Source organism: Dermacentor variabilis, chromosome 9, assembly GCF_050947875.1.
Source record: "Dermacentor variabilis isolate Ectoservices chromosome 9, ASM5094787v1, whole genome shotgun sequence".
Classification (NCBI taxonomy): Eukaryota; Metazoa; Arthropoda; class Arachnida; order Ixodida; family Ixodidae; genus Dermacentor; species Dermacentor variabilis.
In genome coordinates this window covers 101,828,406-101,842,521 of record NC_134576.1, presented here as the reverse complement: position 1 = coordinate 101,842,521, position 14,116 = coordinate 101,828,406, and the positions used below count along the sequence as shown (strand labels likewise).

At 51.3% G+C, this 14,116-nt stretch overlaps 2 protein-coding genes across 5 annotated transcripts in view; one reads left to right on the top strand and one right to left on the bottom strand.

Annotated features, from left to right (window-relative positions):
• Window positions 1–621: 621 nt before the first annotated feature.
• LOC142558476 (uncharacterized) lies at window positions 622–8,646 on the top strand. The gene is made up of 4 exons (XM_075670608.1): window positions 622–1,439; window positions 3,977–4,236; window positions 6,052–6,140; window positions 8,489–8,646. The coding sequence occupies exons 1-4, from the start codon at window positions 1,086–1,088 to the stop codon at window positions 8,644–8,646; spliced, it is 861 nt and encodes a 286-aa protein (XP_075526723.1). The 5' UTR covers window positions 622–1,085.
• LOC142557187 (carbonyl reductase family member 4-like) overlaps window positions 7,911–14,116 on the bottom strand; it is a 24,737-nt gene continuing 18,531 nt past the window's right edge. For all 4 annotated transcript variants that reach the window (XM_075668864.1, XM_075668865.1, XM_075668866.1 and 1 more), the window contains exon 5: window positions 7,911–8,843. In XM_075668864.1, coding sequence (XP_075524979.1) covers window positions 8,665–8,843 — 179 coding nt within the window. In that variant the 3' untranslated portion in view covers window positions 7,911–8,664. The remainder of the gene's footprint in view (window positions 8,844–14,116) is intronic.

Here is a 14,116-nt window from a genome sequence, read left to right as displayed (position 1 = left end):
GTCCGGGCAAACGCGAAACCGTCGCACGTGGAAGTTGCGTCGATTCAGCGTCTGTTCCGAGCAACCAAAAGCACTGTCGAACGCTGGCGGACTACTTGGCGCCGTAACACATGTGCAGCAGACACGCGTCCGTAGCTTTACCTTCAATTGCCACAGGAAGTTGTATGTGAGTATAGTAGTAACAAGAATAGCTTTCTTCTTCTTTCTTTTTCTTTTTTTCGTTTGCTCTTTCGCCCATTTACATGGTCGTCGGTGGTGTTGGACTTTCACCGCTGATGCAAACGCTCCGATGAAATGGCCGCCTGACCTCGCGCAACCGAGATGGGGACACGTTGGTCCCCGAACGTCAACTATTTATACGGTGTAGTTCTTTGAGACGCGCGTGCTGTAGCGCGAGGGTCTTGGGGCGTCTGAAGGTTTAGACACTGTATTAGAACGCTGGAGAAGAGAGAAGTGGTTCTTCACGCAGAAGGGAAAGGTTAGCATTGTCTTATGCAGCGCTTGAGGGAGCAGTCAACCTTTTCTCCCGCTGCACCCTCTCAACTTGTGGTGGCCGCGGGAGAGGGCTTCGGCGGCGGGAAAGGAGGATCGGCGGAAAAGAAAGAAATGATCGGCAGGAAGGAGAATCGGAAAGGCGGCAACACACACATGACGAAACTGCTCATATGTGAACATCCACTTATACTAGTGCTACAAACGTGCCGGTTAACGGCTCTGTTCTCTACAGAGTCTACACATTCACGCCATTAAAAAAAAAAACGCTGCAATTACCCTCTCCAAACAAACGTACGCCTTAAAGAATATCGTTACTCTAATAAGACGAGGAGCTTTCCAGAAGCGTCCGGCCATTCCCTTACGTTGACAATCAACGCCAAATGCTTATGCGTAATTTCTCTCTCCTTCTTTTTTGGCGGGGGGGGGGGGCTGTAGATGGGGGAATTCTATATGGTACGTGCCGCAGCCGAAGAAGCGCACGGCCATCGCCATCGGATCGGCGTGCCATCGGCAGCGCGGCAGGAAGCGATCGGCTCGTGGCTGTGCCGCAACCGTGAGCTCGAACGGCCGCTCGACTGTCGGCTCTCCCCATGGGCGGAGGACAGCTCGAAGACGCCGCGGCGAGCAGCCGTCGCCAGCAGCAATCAGCCGGGCCGCCGACGTCGGCAGCAGCGGCTGACGCAGCCCTGACGGCCGACGCGCCGAGCCGCGGAGGCCGGGAGGCAGCCGGCAGCCTCGACGGTGACGGCGGCAGTGGCTGCGACGCGCCACAAGCGACGACGACCACCCCCGGCGACGGCAACCACCCGCTGGTCTGGCTGGCCATCCTCAAGGTGGGCCTCATGGCGGACCCGGCCTGGTGCTCGGGCGCCATGCACGAGCGCGCCCGCCGCCTGTGGCTCGCCTTTCACCGGCTGGAACCGCCGGACGGGCAACTCAGACAGGTGAGGAAAAGGCTGGCCGGCGATCTGTGGTATACGAGATAAGTTGTAACAGACGACGCCGCTTTGAGCACTCGAATCCAATTCAGAGCTAGAACAGAACTCTTGCCGTCCTGCCGCGCAGTAGCCCGTGCATGTTCAGGCAGACGAACCCGGCAGCTCTGCATTTGCTTCCTCGCCTTAGAACGCGCGCCACCCGGCTAAGTTTGCCGAGTTAATGAACCTTTGCTGGTAACGTTTCGATAGTGGCGGCCACGTCGGACCTTAAAGCCAGGAAATCGTGCATACGGGCAATATTTTCATCTTTTCACTGTCCCTGCCGGGAGCGCCTCCTTCGAGCCCTTGCAACCACGAAGCGCTGCTCTTCGTAGACGACACCGTAGCGTGCATCACGGCGTTGAGCAACCACTGCCTAGCTAGCGCGCATGTTGTTCGTGCATCACAACACTGCCCGTCCCTCCAGTGCGCGCATCGAGCAAGTTTTCAGCGTCGCTGCTGAAACCCTCATAAGAAACCGAGGGAAGATGACCGATAAAAACTTAGGACTACGGGAGCGCGGCGCTCGGCGCGCGGCTAGTCATGTGACCAGGTGGCGACCCAGCAGCTGAAAGCGCATGCGCCAAGCCGGCGGCAGCGGCTAGCGAACGCAGCGGCGCCAGCGCTCTGCTTGGCGAGACACGTGATGCGTTGCCAAGGCTACAGCGCAGCTGCAGTGAAATTAAGGTCAAATACGCGGCGACGGCAAACTCGGCTCGACAAGGTTAGTAAAGCTTTCGCTCTAAAAACTACTTGCCGCAGGTGGGGAACGATCGCACGTCTCCGTATTACGCATGCGATGCTCTAACCACTTCAGCTACCGCGGTGCCGTGTTCCCACGCACTTTCTGGAGTATTTATGCGTTACTGCTAAAACTAAGCCTCGGATTGTTAACCAGCGCCACTACTCACAAACCTTGGCGGCGGATGTGGAACATCCTTTCTGTCGCAGCGTCACGAGAGAACTGGTCGATAAACTCACGCATAATACCTGGAGGCATCAATGTTGCCGAATTCCCGACCCTCGTTATGTAATGAACGAGAAGAAAGAGCCGTGACACCGGCTTTTGATCATTTTTTTAAGAAAGACGACACTGCTGTCACAACACACAAATGCAAGGCGAGGACGCCAGGAGAGCAGCTGTATCCTGTTCCTGGAGATGTACTTCAAGAACTGCGAGAACATAATCCAGCTACACCAATCTATACAGCTTATTAAAGGTTGGTGAATGCAAGCGGCTATCACTGCCAGCTCTCAGGGATCTTGCATGCAACGTTAGTGTCATGCTCGTGACGACGGACAAGGCGCAGTCAAGTGCAAGGGGGCCCCCCATAACGTAAAACTACTGCGAACTGTTTGTTTTCAATTTCTGCGATCAGCTCTCCACGATTGGTCAAGCATTTTGGGGACCACCCCCACTTCGCGTGTTTGTCACGCGACGTCGCGAAAACCGCGAGAATTCCCTTATCCGATATGGCGGGAACGCACTGGTTATGCATAATTAGAGCGAACAAACGGAAAATAATTATATTTCTGGTTCTGCGTCTTTTTCGCCGATAGCCCTCCGCGGTATTGGTCAAAAGATTTCGGGCAGGGCCCACGTTGCCAGTCTGTCATGCGACGTCACAAAACCGCGAAAGATCACCAAGTCACAGTGACATGTACGCATATAAGATGCATTAACATGCCGAACAAAACTGAGTTTTCAGCCGGAGACTGCCCCGTTCCGAAAGGAATGGGCGATTGCTACTCGCCGATACGACATCGCACGTATACAACATCGCTCTGCCAACTGTTCTTCGCTAAGGATTCGTTTTAGCGGCATTTTAAACCTTCCGTTGGACGCCGCTGCGATTTTTGACCAGTCACCGCAAGCTACAGGCAAGGGGAAGCGGACCAATCGCAGACTCTGGCTACACCCTCCTCATCCGCCTATCTATATTTTCACTGCTCTTGCTCAGCCCCATCTTAATCCTCTCCACTTATACGTGTTCCTCGCCTATTGTCATCCAATTAGATAAAACCTGTCAAGGTAAGAAACGTTAGTCGCTTTGAAAGCAAATAAAGGTATCCTCTCATAAACGAGGAAGCAGAGAAGCAGTCAGGGATTTTTCAGTGCTATCGCGTTCCACTCTTAAAGGCGAAGCTTAAGCGTCCTTCAAATTTGTTGCCCTATATTTCCATCGGCATGCACCCGTCGCAACCGCGACGGGTGCATTCAGCCGCGGAGGCGACATGACGGGTCTTGAAGCAAGAAATGGCTAGTCGCGGCGCAAGCACCATCTCTTTACAGTGAGCGAACGAGCCGGTGAAAAGGGTACAAAGGGTGTTCCTATCAGACGTCACTGCTCAAATCGCGCAGGCCATGTCATCTATAGTTTCATTTCAGGAACTACTTGCACTGCAGTGAAAACATTATAAAGTTTGTTGGCGGGTGTCTGTCTGTCTGTCTGTCTGTCTGTGTCGCTACAAGCATGAATCTTTTCCCTGACCCTGTCGCGCAGATGGCGGTAGAGGCGGCGCCTCCGTGGGAGCCCCTGGCCGCGACCCTATGGAAGAGCATCACCGCCGTGCGCGACCTGTGGGAACAGCAGCCGCCGGCAACGGCCACGCATACAACGCTTGCGGCGGCCGCGCTGTTTCTCTGGCAGGGCTGCACCCAATGGCCAACGAACGAGGGCAACCGCCGGAGGGCCAACTGCTGTTGCTCCTGCTGCCCCCACCAGGGACCCTCCTGGTCCGACACCACACTGCTACGAGCAACGTAAGCGCTCCGTCAGACGTAGCTGCTCACTGTGCTCGGCTGACAGAAAAACACACTCGTAATGACCACCTCGGGACGCACCTTAGCGTTAGCTGCACAGCTTCTAGGATGGAGGTGCGTGACTTTGAGCTTTCTCCCGTGTCACAGTATTAAGCTTCGGGTGAAAGTTTCTTGTTGAAGGCGCGCACGGCGAAGAATTTTCGTAAAGACTTGCACGGTCACAAATAGCGCACGTTGTGCCTTTTTGCATGCATGGACACCATGACATGTCCTTCCTCGCGGTTTTTTCAACACGGGGCGCGGTGAAGGCCATTCAACAAGCACAAGGACGAAAAGGGCGACCTCCGGGACCGTCGTTTTTCGTACGGTGCCGAGTTTTAGTTCAATATGTCCGTTTAGCCGACGTATTCATAAATCTTGTTTTTAATATTACACAGAGGCGTTACTTTATTTGGTGCGAGTATGAGAGCGTTGTGACATTGTGCGAATTGCCAGACGTGAAAAGTTACATCTCTGCTTGAACGTGGTTACGACGTGGTCATGACTAGCGTCCCTGTACATGGCTACATACAAGAACGGTATCCACGACTGTGCAAATAAAGCTGTTTAAAATTAAATCCTCGTAGCGGGTCTTGTGCTGTCTCGCAATGCCTCTTACAATAAAATTCGGGGAGACTCATCTATGATGACTGCCCACGTGGGTTAATAGCATTCTTTTGAGACGAAAAATTTAAATGATTGGAGATGAAATGAAAACCTTCGAAGGATTTTATTTCTTTAGTTAAAGAGCGCCGTGAACGAGATTAGGCTCACATTTCTATGCTGCGGCATACCTTCGGGATCGGTCCCCATTTTTAGACCGTGCCATCTTCGGGATCGGCCCAGAAAGCGGCTGCGCCTCCCCTGCAGAGCCGATTGAGCATTGAGCGAGGTGTGACGGTGCGTCCACTTGACCTTGTCGCTTTTGCAGTCAAACGCCCTGCGCGTTGGCCTCGTCTCTAGAGACTTGGGCCGCGCACGTGCTGTCGGTGCCGTGACAGCACGGCGCTGCCAACGGCGAAAACACGCCTAGAGTCTCAACACGATTGCCATCGCAATGACGTATAGTTACGCGGATCTTGAGCGAAACCGTTGTATCAACCAGTCAAAGCGTTTCTTTTTCTTAGTTACAATCACATCAAGTCGACGGTAATGAAGTCACAGATATACCACTGTGGAAAAATAATTTTTGTTTTTGATTGACATGTAGAAATAATAGATAAAATGGGGAATGGAAGTGGACGAAAAGACAGATTTTGCCGCCGTTGGGAATCGAACCGAGGACTTTCGCATAGCGTGTGCGATGTTCAACCATTTCAGCTATGGCAGCAGCTTGGACAGACGGAACATTCCTTTCTCTTAGTTACAAGCACATCAAGTCCACAGTAATAAAGCCACAGAAACCACTGCGGAAATTACATTTCTTTAACTGAAATGTTGAAATAATGAAAGATGGGAATGAAAGTGGACGAAAAAGACAACTTGCCGCCAGTGGGAGCCGAACCCAGGACCTCCGTATAACGCGTGCGATGCTAAGCCAATTAAGCTATACCGCAGCAGCTGTCTCTACGCCATCCTCCCTGGATATTCGTGTACCTGGGCATTTGTACGGCAAGGTGCCCTGCCCTTTTGCTCCACTGTCATTTCATTTCCCCCCCTAAGTTCTACGTTTCTAAACGACATAGCTAATTTGACCTGCGCTTTTCTTGGCTTCGTTGCCCGTTGACTTCATATATATGTGCACGTTAGGCATAGCATTTCTTCTCGTCTTTCCAGTGCCAGCGACTACGAGCTCCCTGCAGACAAGGGTACTCGGTGGCAGATGGACTACGACTGGGGACTGGGACAGGCGAAGTTACTCCATGGTACGGCGCGCGTGAGCGCGAATGGCTAGTTACCTCGACAGAAGTGGCCTTTTGTACTGGCCTTCTGAAGTGGCCTTCTGCAGTGGCCTTTTGTAGTGGCCTTCTGAAGTTTCGTAGTTCTGAAGTGGCGCGTAGTTTCGCGTTACTGTGTGAATTTTCTCTCTTTTTTTTGCATTTTTCCCCTCTTCTTCTTTCTCCTTTTATTCCCTTTGCCCCTTTCCCCAGCACAGGGTAGCCAGCCGGTACTTACACTGGCTAACCTCCCTGTCTTTCCTCTCCTTTGTCTCCTCCTCCTCCTGTAGTGGCCTTCGGTTTCAGAAGTACCGAAAGTTGGGCGAGTTGATATGCATTCACATTTAATAAAGATGCAAGCAGCGCAGAAAGGCGCAGACAAAGGGCAAAGAAAACACACCAGACAATCTCTGCTTTCGGTTTGACATTTATCCCAAACGAAACTTTTTCTACCGCCGGCTGCGACGTTGTGACGTGAGTGCGACAAGTTGGCGCATACCCAATGCATACCAATAATGCGACAGGAGAGGTCTAACTTTGAGAATGGGTTAGTCGGATCGCGCGGTGCGCGTAAACGCTGGCGTATCGCATGGGGGGAGAAAGAAAAACGTGACGGCTACCACCGTGTACTCCCTTCCGGTCACCAACGAAGCGCAAATCGTGAGAAACAGCTTCCTCGCTTGTTTCGGACCAAGTGCGACGCGCCACCTGCAAACGCTGTCGCATAAGTGTTAGCGCATTCCCCTTGATGCGCTAGGAAATGCGACAGGCTGAATTACTGTCGCACTGATGTAAACGCAGCTACACTGAGCGACAGGTCAATGCACCAACAAGTGCTCCTCGAAGGGAACAAACACGTAAAAATTAACCAGCGAATCACCTCAGCGTGGTCTCCATCTCCTTGCTTGTAAGCTTTTCTGGGTCTCTACGATTTGTCGTCCCGGACTGCATTGGACGGACTGCATTGGACGGACTGCCCGTAGCGCTTCTTTCAGCCAATGGGCGTTGACGTTCGCCGCTGTCTCGGGGCAGTCTCGGACAGTCCGGGGGCAACAAATCGAAGAGACCCTCCAATCCGCATGTCCCTGCGTACATCCCGTTTCTACCCTGAACATCCTTCTTACATCCTGCTGGGACATCCTTTTGTTGGTGAGGTTTTTATTAGTGACACTCAAGTTTGCGAGGAAATTACCGGAGTCTCTCGGCCATCCGCGGTGCATCTCGGTGCTGGTGTCCACGGTCACGTGAATAAGTTCTGTCGGCGAGGCTATGCTCGTTCTTCAGGCCTGAGCTTTCTTCTGCGAACACGAAGCATTTTGCGGCGGCAGGACGACCACCAGCCGTAACCTCAGAGATCCGAGCTGCACGCGATCGTGAACGATGATGATTGCATGATCGTGCGGGATCACGCAATTGGGTCCCCGCTTTGTCCGCACTCTTCGCGCAGCTGTGCTTATGCAAGGCGCCCTATAGAGCAGCCATCTTGTAAACCACGAAGCGCGATCTCCGGGGATGCCACGTGTCGCGCGTCGATACGTATGATTGCACATTTATTAAGTGATTACGCGACTACGGTCGCTCTTCTTGCCCTCATGTAGCGCACAGCGGACTCCGTGAACAGACCGCGAACAAACATCGAAACATCACGCATTTCTGGAAGGGTGCCTTCCGTAGATGAGGCAGCGACGGTTGCGTAACATTAGCCGAGTCGGCGTGCAGGGCCAAGTCAAGACCACACAGTGGAGAGGAGTCAAAACACAAACTGCATAAACTGTTTTAATATTCCTTCTTCCAAAAGTAAAAAGCACAATAAAATTTCCCCGCCTTGTAATATATTCCGCGATTTCGAAAATTCATTCAGTCATTTGTCTTAGCAGCACACGACACCATTTTCGTAGTCCTACATTGTTGAAGTATTGTAAATATTGCACTGTCTTCACAACAGGCTTTCTCATTCCTTTTTCCCTGTGCAGCATAAATGTGAACCTTTATATGTTCCTCATGCTTTAATCTCCACGACGCGAACTCTTTTCGCAGTATGTTTACCCACAAATGTGACCATAAACAAAGGATATGTGTTGCATAAGCTGCCACATATACGTTCCTCGTTCATTCTTTTTGTCACCTTCTCTCACTTATGCTAATACTATCCAACTCTGTCTGTACCAACCAAACCCATGGCGACCAACGATGTAAGTAAATGCTACTGAAACAGCAGTCACGTTAAACTGCTCCATCCATGCACACTGCTCCGTATTCTGTTCCCTAGGGAAAGCCGGCGAACTTCGCGACAGGATGTATAACATCTCTTACACGTTCCTCCCGCGTTTGCGCAGCCGTGTGGACGACCGGGCCGTGCCCGGCGACCCGCTGCTGCCCGAACCACGGCAAACCCTGGCCCTGGGAAGGGGCCGAACTCCTGCTTCCCCTGGTGCTGTCCCACGGCCTGTCCTGGGCGGCCCTGGCGCGCGCCGGAACCGCACCGTGCGCCTGAGCGCTCGCCTCGCGCTCCTCACATGGCCAACCGGAGGCCCCCGTCCACGGGCAGCACCTGCCCGGTCACGTAGCTGCTGCTTGCCAAAAAATGCACCGCACGCGCCACCTCCTCGGCACGGCCCGGCCGTTGCAAGGGGATGCGGCCCACCACTGCTTGCAAGTGTTCCGCGCGAGTCATGCCAGTGTCTATGAAACCTGCGAAGCAGAGAAGAAAGAAGAAAAAAAAAAAGATTGTCACATGTGTTTTGTTCATTGCAAGTGCATAACAAATGTGAAAGAATATATATATATATGTAGCAGCGAAAGCCACTTGATCATCTGTGTTACGTTTCCATTCATTTCTCCTTGTTTCCTGCTTTGTTCTTGGGCAAGTTGGGCTAGGAGGACACACGCACGCACACATAAGCGCCACTACCCAACTGATATGAGAGGAGACGGTCACTGCTGCCGCGCAGAGATGGCGTCGCTAGGCCAGGACATCTGTGTGCGTGCGTCTGTGTCACTGTGGTCTTCGTAAATGTTACTGTTACTCATGAAAAAGTCGCAGTTTCGCCCCAAAATCCAAGCATCAATGGCGATAGCAAAGGCAAGGTTTGTAGTTTTATCGGCAGTTTAAACTGCAGTAAGCCATTGCTTACTAATTAAAATTAACAAGCACGGCTGCACGCGTGCACAAACGTGAACTGATCTTGCTCGAGACGGCGGAGAATGGCTGTCGCAACGCTCACGCGACGAGAAGCGCGAACATGGAGGAGCAAACGCTTGGTGCTGCCTCTCGTTTCAACGCGTCTACGGAACTGGAGATCACGCGACCTCCAACAGCGGGTGCGCGGGAAGACAGCGCACGTGAAGCCACCATCTCCGCTCGCCCGATCTTTGCGCCCGCCGGAAATTGCCTCCAAGATGGTGCGCACAAGCCGTGCGTGCACTCAGCCGCGCGGACAGCCATGCGCAGCCACGGTCGGGCTCGAAAAGGGGACACGCGCTCACCTGCCCCCCCCCCTACCGCGCGCTCACATGCTCCCCCTCACCCGCTTTGCGCGAGCTTGATCATGAAACCTCCTACATTGGGCGTGCGGGAAGACGGCGCGCATCAAGGCACCAGTCTTCTCGGCTTACAGCGCGGGGCACGTTATCACACTTGGACTCGATACGGACACCACTGCGACGACGGCGAAAAGTCGGCTAGAGTGTCCCTATAGATGCTATGGCAATAAAACTTTTATATTTACGCGTAGCGATACAAGAGACTCCTATGAAAGGTGCGCTGGCTAACGCTACTAAGCTGGTTCTTGCTGTCAAACTATTCCTGTTGCTGCTATTATAGAGCTGCCACAAGGAAGCGAAGCAGGGCACTACACCCTGTTGAGGCATGATAACGTGTCTTTGCCTCTTGTATATTCAAGTGCTAACACGCACACTTTTTGTGCCGCGTTTATCGAACCGTGTTGATGAAACAATTCAGCCGCAGATACTTTTAAAGCGAAAGCTTTACTGTCCGCGAACTTGCGATTTCGTCGTGGCCGGGCTCCGAGGAGGCACATGACGTCACACCGCGTTCCTCGTCGTTGCGCTCGCCTCCGCTCGCTTCGCCAGCTGCGTCGCATGCTTGATAACATGTCGGAGGATTGAAAAGGAGACCTCACGCGCGCCGCAACCAAAGTTGAGGCGGCAATATGGACGGCGGCAATTCTGATAAGCAGGAGGAGGCCTGGAATCGACATCGGAACGAAATGAAGAGGAAACGAATCGCCCAGGAAACAGACGAACAGCGCGTCCGAACGACTGGCTAAACGCCGCAACATAGCTAGACAACCAGACTAACCTGGACTTGCAATCAAGATTAACCAAGGCTAACCATGCTATGCCTTAGCTTTCGCTACGTATATCCTGGCATAGCCGAGCTAAGCCACTGCCAATTTTTTCTTACTTGACTGTTCACTGCGTGATAAACACTTATTTTCCTGTACGAGTTCACTTCAAAGTGTGCATCTCTGTATTTACGACACACATGCTTTTGCTTGCTGTGCCGTGTTTTTCTGGAAAGTTATTCAAAAAATCTGGAGGACGCTTAAGCTTCGCCTTTAAGAGTGGAACGCAATAGCATTCAAAGACCCCTTACTGCTTTTCATGCTTCTCGGCAACTGCAGCTTATGTAACCGTAAGGTTTATCAGGAAACGCTGGCTGCGAACGCTATGCACGAAGGCGAGCTTTCTGGTAGAAACGCGACCTCTTGTGCGGGTCAATCTCCTATTATTGCTTTGCACTTTTAATATTTCAGTCTGAGAACAGCTAACACAAAGAACGTGCGCTATCGGTGTTTTTTTTCCCCATTACATTCGTTTTTGGCCTGCTATTCTCAAAATTCCGAGGAATAACTTTGTAAAGAATGAAAGACAAGGCGTGAACAACTTTGGTGGTAGAAGAAGAGTGGTTGGGTATGCGTAGTTCGGAATTTTATTCGGAAATGCGAGGCTTTATACGCGTGAAAAGACAAGGACGAAAGGAAAACGTGACACACACAGGTGCAGACTTGCAACAATCCTTATTTAGAGCAAAGGACCCGCACATATATGCAACTTTTTCGCATACGTCATCGCAGCCTCACGACGTCATACTAACAAGCCCAAATCACTGATTCGGAAAAGTTTTTTTTTTTTGAGGCGACGTCCGTCGCTGCACGCCGACGCGGGACACCGAAGCCGGATTTTCCGCGACACTGGCTCCTTAAAGGGCCCCTCACCAAGTCTGGTGATTTTGAGCCGACAGGCACAGAGCATACAATGTGCGCCAACGATCGTGTTTACAAAGGATTGCATGGCTACGCGCCGCCGAAATGTCGCAAATTTCAATCCGAATGCCACTTCCCCTTCTCCTCGCGGCCGATGCGCTCCAAGACGGACGGTGACGTACTGGCGTCCCTGCGCCTACGTACTCAGGTCTGCAGTGTGACGTCGCTCGTGGTGACACGTGACTTCGAGAATTATTCAAGGCGCCATCTGTTATTCGTGTGATCGGTTGCTTGAATTGACGAATGGACGTTTAGAGAAATAATAAAACACACAAACGGAATGTCTGCGTTTTTCTTTGTTTTACTTCGCACCGAAGCAAGAGAGATGTACTTTTGCTTCGTCTGCTTGTTCGCACGGTCGTGCGGTCACGTGCGCGGGTACCGAAACTATGCAATTTTCTACCGTGTTCTAGCGCGTGATTATGCTCTGCAAAGAGCTTGTTCTGCCTCAGTATTCATGTAGCACTGAATTATACCGCTATCCATGTGTCCTTGTGCACAGCGCGCAAAGCAGATAATCACAACAGCTAATGCGCATCACCGCGAAAAGAGAGAGAGAGAGAGAGAATGAAGACGGCGCCCGTGATGTATGCGTCACGCGATCATCGAGGTCCGGTATGGGAGAACGCAGGGAAGGAATTTCGCTAGCGGAGGCTAGACGGGGCGAGTGGAGAGAGCGTCTCGCTTGGCAGTGGAGCTCGCCTCCTGAAACAATGGGTTCGCAGCACTGAAATATTTGTCTCGGCTATTAATGAGCCGATTAGAAAATTTTTTTCCGGCAGAAAGCTTCCTAGAAGACACGTAACAACTTTCAACGTATAACCAAAATTTGCTATGGGGCCTGGTGAGGGGCCCTTTAATGCCATCGCGTTAAAACGTGGAGGACGCTTAAGAGGAAGCTTTAGCTCGAGTGCTCCTATCTAAATACATGTAACAGGAGGATTCGATTTTCTCGACAACCACAGCATCAAATTTGACGAGGTTTGTTGCATTTAAAAGAAAAACCTAGAATCTAGTGACTGGTGGTTCCCCATCTTTGATTTAGGTCGTAAATTTTTATTAAAAATTGGCAAAAATTTAAAATTTTCACAAAACCACTAAGCCAGGGACGCATGTATCGACAAGCGAATGAAACGCCCTTATGAATTTACCGCGGGCATGACAGTGCCTTGAGACGCTTGGCGCGTTTCGATTTGGCCACCCGGACAAGCTCAATCGTTGCAATTAATAGCAATTGTACGCGTTCCCGGCGTCTTTTGCACTTCAAAGAATATAGATTGCGCCGAAATATACGACAATAAGATCTATATAGCGTAATATACAAAGCCACAAGAACGTTTGAATCCACAAGCACGAAGATCAGACAAACTCACGTACTTCCCGTCATTCCCATGGTAGGACAACGACTGCAGCGCTAGAGTTCCCTCTAGTAATTTTTGTAGGAAACTCTATGCCCTTACACTATCGCGTTAAAATGCAAGAATGCCATTAATATTATTGCACTGTATTCCCCACTAGCAAAATAAGGCAGCTTACCTCAAGCTCTTGTGTTCTTGGACAGTTGCGCATTTATTTCCTGCAATAAATAACCTGGGCCGAAGTGCTTGAAACGTGTAGTTATGTGAACATAATGTGGAATATCGCACTTCTTTGTAATGACATCAACACTTCTGTGCGCACTGGCGTTAAAATGGTACAAGCGCGTTTTGTTGTCGCACATTGCGGGCGAGCAATTGGAATGTGCCGGCGTTATGGACGGCGCCAAGGATCTTGTGTAGGCGTGGTTTGGAGGCCACCAGCATTCCAAGGCTATTTTCTGGCGCCGATCAGGCCGCCGAGGGCCTCCCATAGCGGATCTTGCTCTAACGCCTAAAGGGACACTAAACAGGAAATTCTGATCTGTGTTAAAGAAATGACCCTTTCGCAGTACCAAAAATAAAATTCCTGCAGAAACCAACTTACGATTACGGTCGATCTGAACGCGATTAACATTGAAGCAATTTAGCGACATGCCGTATTGCCACGGCCGAAACGCGCCACATACGAGGCATGTACTGCCGCCGGGCCCCAGCCTCGCGCTTCAGCCTGGGCACGCTACGCCATCTGGCGGCACCGCCACGAAGTATGCGCGTGGCCCGTGTATAAAAAAATAGAATTCAATTTCAGGGTTTTACGTGCCAAAACCACCGTGTGGTTATGCGGCACACCGTAGTGCACACCGTAGTGCACACCGTTATGCGGCACACCGTAGTGGGGGACTCCGGATTAATTTTGACTACCTGGGTTTCTTTAACGTGCACACAACGCACGGTACATGGGCGTATTTTGCATTTCGTCCCCATCTAAATACGGCCGCCGCGGCCGGGGTTTGATCCTGCGCCCCCGAGCTTAGCAGCGCAACACGAAAGCCACTACCACCACCACAGCGGGCCTATATACACATTCACACAAGATTGGGTGAATATATATGACACAGGTTCAGTTCTGCCTAGCACCGGTGAATTTATATATATATATATATATATATATATATATATATATATATATATATATATATATATATATATATATACATACTGCCACTGAAAAGCGGCGCACACCCAGCAGCATATGCGTATGCAGTGACTCAAGTTGGGCCGATGGTTTTTGCTTAAAACCCGGTTTCCTCAGCACAGC

What these genes read in the sequence shown, in the direction of transcription:
- LOC142558476 (XM_075670608.1), top strand. Translation starts at nt 1,086, where the DNA reads ATGGGCGGAGGACAGCTCGAAGACGCCGCGGCGAGCAGCCGTCGCCAG. An exon ending in CGGACGGGCAACTCAGACAG is followed by an intron (nt 1,440 to 3,976) that starts GTGAGGAAAAGG and finishes CCTGTCGCGCAG; the next exon opens with ATGGCGGTAGAGGCGGCGCC. An exon ending in ACCACACTGCTACGAGCAAC is followed by an intron (nt 4,237 to 6,051) that starts GTAAGCGCTCCG and finishes TCGTCTTTCCAG; the next exon opens with TGCCAGCGACTACGAGCTCC.